At 38.6% G+C, this 10,860-nt stretch overlaps 1 protein-coding gene across 1 annotated transcript; it reads right to left on the bottom strand.

Moving 5' to 3' along the window:
• Positions 1–671: 671 nt before the first annotated feature.
• On the bottom strand, positions 672–7,615 carry fsta (follistatin a). The gene is made up of 6 exons (XM_046841995.1): positions 7,315–7,615; positions 5,459–5,650; positions 4,841–5,059; positions 4,090–4,314; positions 3,451–3,684; positions 672–1,855 (listed from the first exon to the last, which is right to left on the bottom strand). Exons 1-6 carry the CDS (start codon positions 7,406–7,408, stop codon positions 1,725–1,727), a joined length of 1,095 nt encoding a protein of 364 aa, XP_046697951.1. The 5' UTR covers positions 7,409–7,615; the 3' UTR covers positions 672–1,724.
• Positions 7,616–10,860: the final 3,245 nt, after the last annotated feature.

Genomic DNA, 10,860 nt, shown 5'->3' on the forward strand with positions numbered 1-10,860 from the left:
CTGGTTTCCTTTCACCTCCAAGAAACATGCCAGTTTTTGAACTAACTACTTTAGATTGCCTTTAGGTGTGTATGAATGCATGCATGTTGGACTGGTGCCCACCTGGGATAATCTCTGGATCCAGAAATAGCTTTTACTGAATTTTAAGCAAATTCTTTCAATAAGTTTTTTTTGTTGTTGTTGGAGAAATGGTAATTAGTTTACAACCCCCTGCCCCCCCCCGCCGTTACTTGAGTATAATATTTTAAATATATGCTACGTTCATTATAAAATTATTCTTACAATTCCATTTTAGTTTAAGTAGCTATAATCCACCCTACAATAAGATTTGTTTGCAAAATGCTTTTAACAATGGACATCGTGCCAAAGCAGTTTTACCGATTTATAATTTTTAGCATCATAAATTAGTCTCTATACATTTATTCCTAATGACATTGTTAAGGAAAAACTCCCTGAGATGGTATGAGGGAAAAAAAAACCTTGAGAAACCCAAGGGAACCCATCTTTATCTGGATTACACTGAAAGTCCATTTCAGTTTTAAGTTGCATAATTATGAAGGTCACCTCTTCACTGAAGGACACCAGAATGAAATGCTGTTCCTAACTATGGATCTCTGCACTGTTTATGTGGAGGCCTAAAATATACCGAAATAAACTCCAACTCACTAAGATAAAATCACATTCATTTTATTAATTTTTTTATTGTTTCACTCTTCATATCTGTACAAATACCATCAAACTTTGTATATACATATGACATTTACATTAAAAAAATACAAAACTATATATTTATAACTATCTTGTGATGTCAGAAAATAAAAATGTACTTAAAAAAACAAAACAAAACAAAAAAAACAATAAGAAGTGATCATGTTCAATATGTTGATACTCGGTCCTACATCATCACATCGACTCAGACGCAGGTGTTACAGAGCAAAACGTTGGCCATGAAAATTACAAATGCATTGATGGCACGGTTTCTTTTCTTTACAATGAAATGTAACAATGCTGAGTAGCCGAATATAAGACTAAGACACAACAGTAAAATCAGAAAAAAAAGAAAAAAAATCATGAAAGACAAATCTTTTTTTTTTTGTTATCTTGAGAACTGGCTCATGGATGAAATATTACAATTTTGCACGATATAATGAAAATCCATTTGGTCAATTTGAAGAGTAAACAAAAACCTGAAATGTGTCATTTACATTAAAAGAGTGACAGTTTTCTTTTTTCTTCCCAATAAATAAACACACAGGCTGACATGCAGATAGGTGGGAAATAAACATCTATGATAGTAGAACGGATAGCCATAAGCGAATTTTTCTTTCTTTTTTTTTTTTTTTTTTTTTTTATACAGCGAAAGGGGAATGCAATTTACAACTTGCAGAAGACTTGCACACTTTACACTCAATAGCGTTCACAATAAATAACACTGCTTCTCTTTGGACAAATATAGTTCTTCTTCATAAGAATAAGATAATAAAAAATTAAAACCAACTGAACACGAAAACAAATAACATGATCAAGATAGTACGTCAGACATCGTAAAGGTATAAATTATGAAAACACTGCATAAATAAACATCTATCAGACTGAACTGTATGTATACTTCCTTTTTTTTTCGTTGAAAAATAAATTAGCATACACATTTGTACAGTGTGGACATGGTTTTCCTTGCCACAGGACCCCCGACCCCCCCCCACCCCTCCCTGGCTGATGGCTGTTTATCCTTCCAGTATTGGTGATAAATGGACAAAAGCCATGTAGTCCTGGTCTTCTACTTCTTCATCATCATCATCATCATGAACATCATCATCATCATCATCGTTGTCCTCCTCCTGGTCTTCCGTAATGGCTATATGGGAGAATATATGGTAGCTGTTGTATGAATAAAGACCACAACAGCGCAGAATCTAAGTGAATGCTTGTTTTTTTTTTTCTTCTGTGATTGCCATCAAAAAATTTGTGTGTGTGTGTGTGTGTGTACGTGCATGTGTATGGTTTGTGTGTTTAGGCCACAATGCAATTCCTCCCTCACACTTAATTACACAACAAGCTTTACATAATCATAGGAATCAGTACAAAAGCGTTCTGATCATTGAGTGGGGAGGGGAAGGGGGGCATCATGGACTCAGCTCTAATTTCGCAGATTCCTGTAAGAGGACAAAACAAAAAAAAACAAAAAAAAAGTGCTCTTGCGTTATAGAATTGGCTCTTATGGTTTCTTATTTTTTCCATTTCTGACACGGTGCACCAAGCTCATCCCATGCTCTACACTGACCTCAGCAAAACCAGTCACACGTTTGAGGTATATCATTCTACAGAATTCTTTACACTGGGAAATCGGAAGGAAAAAAACAACAACAAAATACACAGACAAAGCAACGGAAAAAACAAACAAAAACAAAACAAAATGCAGTCCTTGATAAGGACTTGGAACCAAACGCGATGTCTCGAAAGACGTTGCTGACATTTTTAATGAACACAATGAATCTTTAGCGAAGACTGGAAGTTCGTTTGGTGTTCCAAGCCCTTGGTATCTGGTAGTAAGACAAGACGTTCACCACAAAGCTACTCAAACAGAAATATTCCTAAAGTTGCTTTTTTCTGCAAAAATGTTTTTAAATCGAATCAAATAAAAAATGCTGCATGTTTCATAAGGTGATTGCAAAGTTGGTCCCTTTGTGAGTGTTAGATTGTGTTTCCCTATTATTATTATTTAACTGGAATGTCACAGATATTACACTGGCCTGATCTGATAATAGCAAAAGTCACTGAATTGAATAGTAATCACTGAATTGAAGCTTTAAGGACCAATATTACAACCACCTTATGCTTGGATGCTCGTACTGACCCTCGTACAGATTGGCATAACTGTTATATGTCGTGATGACAGTGCATTTTGATATGATTGATTACAGCCAAAGCAAAAACAAAACAAAGGACAACAGACAGTATTAAAAATAAAACAATTACACGATTATCATGAAATTAGCATGATGGAATTTACAAGCTGGTGTGATTTGATATTGTACCGTCTACACTGAAAAGAACAATCTCAAATCAAATAAAAAGCATTGAAATTGCAGCCTGTTTGAGTAAATGATGGCAAATTTGAGCAGGGCTCAAACGTTACAGTGTGTTATCTCGGCAAAAAAAAAAAAAATAATCAAAAAGTCAGCTCATATATGATTGTTAGTCATATGAATTAGTAGCTACTCTTCAGTGGTTTTACACAATATTTATAAATGAGCAACTGAATAAAGCCAGTCATGCACTTCCGATGCTGAGTCCTCTCCTAGATCTGGACAGCGGGTTGAGTTGCAATGCATTTTAACGAAGAAAGCAAAGGGGTGGGGGTTGATGCTGGAAGGGTGTGATGGTGGCATTGGATTGTCTTTTTTTTGTTTTTTTGTTTCTTTTTTTTTTTTTTCGCTAGGGGTTACTTACAGTTGCATGATCCTGAATGCTTAACCTCCAGCAGCACGCCCATGGAGCATGCAGCCTGCTTCATGGCGCACGCGCTCGGGTACGAGGTGTTGTCGCTCGCGCACACGGCCTCGTCCGCGCGACTCTCGAGACACGGCTCGCCGTGACAGACCGCGCACCGGCCGCGTCCCAATCGCTCATCCCACAGACACTTCTTCCCTCCGCTGCACTGGATATCATCACAAGATTTGGCCTCTGGAAAAGAAGGGAATATAAACGGTTTTTATGCAGATGACGACTAGACTCACGGGAACTGCAAAAACAGAAAACAGATGCTTTGTTTTGGATCTACATCACATGAGGCAGAAGGGACGAGCATGCTTGTTTAACAGCGCTCGGGAGGTCGAGGTTGCACAAAAAAAAAAAAAAGAAAAAATAGAAGTTACACTCGATTTGTAATAAGAGAGACAGGCTGATGTGGCCAGCATCTGCAAGCAATTAGACACCCACAGGCCTTTCTTTGCAAAATAATAATTGCGAGCCATCGTCGTGGGAGAAAGAAAGGTCAGGACTGGTTTGGAATGTTGGCGCTAGTATCTGCTCCCAAAACTTTTTTTTTTTTTTATTTATAAAAAAGTATTTTTTCACCATGTCACTTACTGATGCATTTGCCCTCGTAAGCCACGCCGATGGATTTGCCCTGCAGGCACGTGGCTCTCCTTAAGTGGCAGGCGCTGGCGTAGACGATGCCGTCATTGCCGCACAGGTACTGGTCGGATGATGTCACCTCAGGACACACGCGGTTGCACGTGACGCAGTAGGCGTTGTTGGTCTGGTCCACGACGCACGTCGAACTGCCAGGGCAAAGCACATCACGGCACGTCTCTGGAGGGAAACAAAAAAGAACAGAAGGTAAACTTGGATAGATGCTTTTTTTTCCTGGTGCACGAGCTGCCAAGTATCTTGAAAATCTCTCTTGAATATCAGTGCTGATTTGAACTGCTTTAAAGAACTGGGAGAATTGAATTTTCTTCTTTTTGTTGTTTTCAAAGTAGGACCTTCAGACTGAAACTGAAGCATTGATGATTTGTGAGCTCCCTATTCATTCATTCATTTAACTTTAGCAAGTGTTTGATCCTGGTGAATCTGGGGAACACTGTCAGGAAGACATCCTACTGTAGGTGGCAGCATTGCAATGCACTACAACCTCACACAACTATACCAATTTAGAATTCCCAGAGAGAAACCAGGGAGTCCAGAGGAAACTTCTCACAGATAGCAACCAGAGGATCAAACTGTGGCACCTAAATCCAAGAAGCTGCAATGCTACCTGTTGCACCTCCCTAAGAATTTGTTTTTAATGGCTTACTGGTTGTTATTGGTGTAACCCTGGTCATAAAGCCACACTCACTTTTGCATTTGCCCTGGTACTGCACCTCCAGATCGGGGTGCCCTTTACACTTTGATTTCAGGAGCGCGCACTCATCACGGTACGTTTTTCCATCCGAGCCGCACACTGGTCCCTTCCAGGTGATGTTGGAACAGTCAGGGGCGCAGACGCAGCGTGGCTTACTCCTTCTGTTCATCTTACACTTCTTCCCTGGTCCGCAGTCCACGTTCTCACACGTCTCTAAAATCCAACAAGGGCAAAAGAACTTAGCAGACTTAATTATGGGGTTGATGTAATTGTGTGATCTGATGGCAGTGACTGGAAAGTGACCCATCATTTAATGCATGGTAATGAGTCACGCAGGTACTTCTGAATGCTTAAAGTAGCAAGTCTTAGGTCAAAGTCTAGACAGTTAATAAATCATTAATTAAGACGCATGCAAAACCGACTTGGGAATTATATAGCTCAGTAACAGTAACATGTGAGCCAGGTGCGTTAAAAGATTCCTGGAACATCTTGGAGATCTTCAGAAATGCCTGAGGTAATCTCGAACATGAATGGTTTCAACAAGACCCGCCCTGAACCTGAATGACTGAATAATACCTAGAGTGTTTATTGTGTTCTCAGTGGCACTCGCACCTTTGCATGGCATGCAATTGGGCGCTCCTCCGTTAAAGATGGTCCAGCGGAACAAAGTGCTATTCGGGACATCCTCCTCGGTCCAGTAGGTGCCCAATCTCCCGCTTCTGCAGCACTCCTCCCGGGTCATGCCTGGCATGTAGAGCACCTGGCAGCGACCGTTCTTCCCTTGCTGGAGCCAGCAGTTCCCAGCTGGAGGAAAAAATAGAAGGAGGGGGAGAGAGAGAGAGAGAGAGTGAGAGAGAGAGAGAGAGAGAGAGAGAGAGAGAGAGAGATGGGGGAGGAGGGAGGGAGGGTTGGGAGGGAAAAAAAAAACAGCCAGTCGCATTAAAGTCTGAAGCCGCTGACCCAGACACAACACGTGCAGTCTGTATTAGCCGCCGCGCCGCCTACTGACTCTCCAGGGTTGCCAGATTGGTCCGACTTGCACCTCACCTGCAGCCGCGCTTAAAAATAAAAAAACCCTTTCTCACTTGGCTACATTATATCCTTCAAGCAATTATTATTAAAATAAACATTTTTTTTTTCCTAAGCAAAAGCCAACTTGTATCCTATAATTAAAATACACTCAGTTGACACACACCCACAAAACACACCTCCCCCTCTCATTTATAAAAAAAAAAAAATACACATAATTTATGTTTTCTGATTTCTTTATAAACAATACACACCGTTACCCCCCAAACAAACTCGACCAGTCTGATTCTTAACGTCCCAGATTTTTCCCGGAATAATCAAACAGCAGTAATTTGTGTTTAATGAGGTTAATGCCGCCCATTTAAACAATGTGAGCACCAGTCTAGACTCCAGTTCCTCAATCTCTCTCTCTCTCTCTCTCTCTCTCTCTCTCTCTCTCTTGTCTGCTCTCCTCACCGCTGTCTCAGCTCTCCTGCTCTCCCGACTGTTAGATTGTTCAGACAAAAAAAAAAAATACATCACTCTATCACAGCGATTCCTCCTCGGAAATGTCCGAATCCATCAGAATCCGAGTTCTGTTCTTATTACAGCCCAGACACGCTTTTCCCTAATGCCCCATTTATTTATTAATAAAGCAGATCCTGTGCCTCGGGGAGTCCATGCGCCAGACAGTCCAATTAAAGCCTTCAGTCCCAGCAGGGTTCATCAAACTTTTCTGTACAGGATCGAGACTGCATTCAAGCTGAGCATAAGATGATATACAAAATACACATCTTCTCCTTATCATCATCATCATCATCATCATCTTGAAATGATGTCTCGGTGGACAGTGATCTAAAAATATATAGGCAGTTAGATCAGACTACAAAAATAAAAATACTCAGATCTAACTGCAAATCATTTTCAAGTCCAATCTGACATTCTTCCACATGATTTCCCTCGGATTTCCAAACGGCGCTGTTTCAATGGTGTGTGTGTGTGTGTGTGTGTGTGTGTGTGTGTGTGTGTGTGTGTGTGTGTGTGTGTTCTTTTATCCCTGTTGTGATTTATATGTAATGTTTTTCAAAAAAATGAAACAAAACTTTACTGTGTGCACACCGGCCTAAGGTCAGATTGTATCTAATAAACAGCCTGTATATACATATAAACATCTCTGTTCTCCTGGGAACACCATCAGACACACCACGAGACGCACCTGTCTCTCTCTCTCTCTCTCTCTCTCTCTCTCTCTCTCTCTCTCTCTTTCTCTCTTTCTAACCAGCACAGAAATGCAATGCATTGCAAAGCAAAAACATGGCAAAAACTTTTGCATGGGGTGAAATCTGCACATTTCTTTATTTTATTTATTAATTTTTTCCTCAAAAGCAATGATCTCAACAAGACACACAAGAGCCAGACAGTAATGTCTTGAAGCATGACATGCAGAAGTTAGTACTCACCTTGCACTTTTTGCTCTTGAATGAAATGACAGAGCCACAGGAGTAATAAAAACGAGCCTGGGCGCAACTGCACGCGCTTTAGCATCCTCAACATGATCAGGAGAGAGGAGGAAAAAAAAAGTAATGGAAGAATATAGACTTTGCTGATCTCTTCAGCGCCCAAAAAAACCCCACTCTAATCTTCTTAGGAAGGTAGTGCTGGAGTGAATGAAGTCTTGAGTAGGCTATGTGTGTGTGAGCGTCAGTGTGATCCACCTCTTTTTAAGTGTTTAAGGGGGTCTCGGGCCGACTGGCTGGTGGGCGGAGTTGTTCTCATTTGGGGGCGGGGACAATTTTTTTTCTTCTTCTTTTTTTTTTAATCCTGAAGTTTTTTTTTCTCCTCTCTTCAGACCTAATCAGGTGACGTCTGCTTGAAACTTTTTTTTTCTTTCTCCAAGTCTGACATCAAAGCTACTAGATGATAAACATGCGGAAGTGATGTGAATCGTAGGCAGATATTCCAAATAACTCAATAACTTAAATAACAAAATAAGTTGTTATGAGCCATAATGATGCTGAGGCTGGAGAATGATGAGATTTCTGTGAATGTCTAAAGCAGACAGCATGAATAGTGATCTGAATGGATATTGAAGCAATGATTGAAAAAAAGAGAGAAAAAAAAAGAAGAGACATTTTGAAGCATCTGATCACTTCGACCTAGTTTTATTTTAATACTAGCCTGAGGTTAGTAACATTAAAACCTTATTACAACTTGAACTTTGGGGTTCTCATGTGGGGCAAAACAATCCAGAAGGCAGAAGCTCAGAGAAATAAAACTGGCCTACATACAATAAGAAATGTTGTAAACATTTCAGAAAAAAAAGTTGTTTTATTTTTCAAGAGAAAAAAGTTTCCCACATGACCCAAAAACTATAAATTATAGCAAAATATCCTTTGGCAAAATAACATATGCAGGAAATAACGTTTCTACATAGGTGTAGCATTGAATTTACAAAACACTGGGATTGAAATTTGAAGAAATGTAATAATAATACATGTGACAATTGATGAAATTTAACTCGACTTAAAGATCATGTTCAATTTCCTTACAGCCGCCTGGCAAAGCTTTTACACTTCATTTCCTATGAGCTCCTATCAGCTCTGCAGTCTGGCCTCGAGAACCTATAATAAAGGACGCTTTTCCTGGAGAAAGTGCGCCCTCTACTGAATGATAAACACTACTACAACACCAAGTACTACTTCAATAAAGTGTCTAATAGTACGGACAAACATGTTCAATAATACAGCATAATGTTTAATACAGAGTAGGTTATATCAGTGATTTAATAAAAAGTTCAGACACACACAAAGAAAGAAGAGGATCCCAAATATATCTATAATAATAAACACTTGATTAGCCATAAACAGTATCCAAAACAGTATTATTATTATTTAAAAAAAAAAAGAAAATAAGCACTAAAAGCATGGCAAAATGAATAAATGAAAAAAAGAGAAGAAAGATATATAAAATGAATTGCAAATAGGAATGATATAAATTGAATAAATAAAAAAAAAGTAAATAAATCAATCAGAGAATGAAGAATCTATTAGTGTGACGCTATATTTAATGGACTTATGCTACTGGTTCCACTGCAATCATTAACCAGGATTAAGAAATTACTAAAGACACATTAATCTAAGATGAAGGAATGATGAAACAAAGAGAAAAGATAGGAAAATAGGAAAGGGAGGCAAAAAAAAACAGAATAAAAAAATGGGAGACTAAGAAAATCTGTCAAGAACAAAAACTGAAATGACAAAGGGCAAGGTGTGAGAGGCAGAAAAGGAAAAATGAATGAATGAATGAGTGAATGAATGAATGAAACAATAAAAAAAAGGCTGGAGAAACTAGTCAGTATTTTATGTCCCTGTATGTCCAAAACTATTTCTTTATCCTAATAACCATGTACCTAAGAAACAACTTTGGTAAGTTATGTTCTGTCTGAAAGTGTAAAAGAACACATCTAGTGCACTCTTGAAATCCCACAATGCAATGCAGTCGATTAGGGTCCAAATGAGTTGCTTAGGGCAGGGTTTCCTAGTTCTTGTTCTGTGCCATAGAAAGTTTCTCTTTCTGTCCTACATTAAAATTGGCCTAGATAAACCAGAACAACAAAAGAGAAAGTTGGCAATGAATTGAGAATAGTTTTTAAGAAACAATAAACATGATGCAAGAAAATCCTCATGCAGTCCTAAAAATCTTGCATCTAAATATTTATCCAGAAACTGAATACAAACAAATATTGTCAGTTTCATCAATTATGAAAGTGGTGATTAATTATTTTAATACAACATCCTGTTTGACGGAATGATTTGGATTGCACTTACAGCGTAAAGTTTACAAGGTTAGAGCAAATTTTAAGCAAATTCCATGCTTGTCTCTGCTTAAAACATCTGGATTTGAAATTAATTCTTGATACAATTTATGCAATAAGTATTCCAATTAAAATCGCATGAACAGCCAAATATCCTCAGCAAATAAAAAAATAATAATTAAAAGAATTCTTATATACTGTATAATGCAAAACATTTGTAGTGTTAAAGCTTTCTGGTAATGGCACATGTAAGATCTATGTAGTTCTGCAATAAATATCACAATGTCTTATGACAATTATCTACAAGATTACCTACAGTTCTGGACAAAATATTAATATCTTAATATCTTTCTCCCATCCACACCACCAAACAATGTGTACCCACAAATCAAATGCTTGAGTAATGTTAAAAACTTTAGAGTAGTGTCGAGTCCCTGTACATTGTGGTGATATTTGTGTTTTACAGAAGGAAAACGCACCAACAGGCAACCACTTTCCTGTGACTATCGTAGTTTATTCTATTCTTCAGAACATGGATTATTAACTCTGGCTCATACTCATCAATGTACAGGGACTGGACACACACACACACACACACACACACACACACACACACACACACACACACACACACACCCCCCAAAACCATTCTGACTTCTTTGCAACTTTGCACATTCCTTAGCTGCAGCTAATGGCAGTAAAAATGCTGCAAAGTATTTTAAAAAATATTCATATTATTTTTACACTTCACATTGTTCAGCACTGCAGTAACTCATTGTACCTGCTGTATAGTCTTTTTTTTGCATTTATTGTAATGTGCCTTTACATTGTTTGAACACTTTTCCACATGCATACTTTATGTAGTCCTATGGGCAGGACTGCTTTATTTTAGTGAGTTCTGTGTTGCTTTTTTGTAGCACCTTGTTTTTGGAGGAAAGTTGTAAAGCCACTTAGCCTGAAGGCTTCATTCACAACGTTAACAGACTCTCTTCCTCCCAGGATATCTGATCCAGCACTAAACAAAAACGATGCACCACTGTGGCCCACTAGAACATGATTAGAACCTGGTTCTAGCAAAAAACATTTGGTTTTGCTGCAGAGTAAAAATCAGTGTCAGCTTTATAAATGCTCAATAATATGGGCAGGAGCAGAGGTGGGGAAAGTGCAGGAGTCATGCTGCTCCCCCATCTGT

Source organism: Silurus meridionalis, chromosome 27, assembly GCF_014805685.1.
Source record: "Silurus meridionalis isolate SWU-2019-XX chromosome 27, ASM1480568v1, whole genome shotgun sequence".
Classification (NCBI taxonomy): domain Eukaryota; kingdom Metazoa; phylum Chordata; class Actinopteri; order Siluriformes; family Siluridae; genus Silurus; species Silurus meridionalis.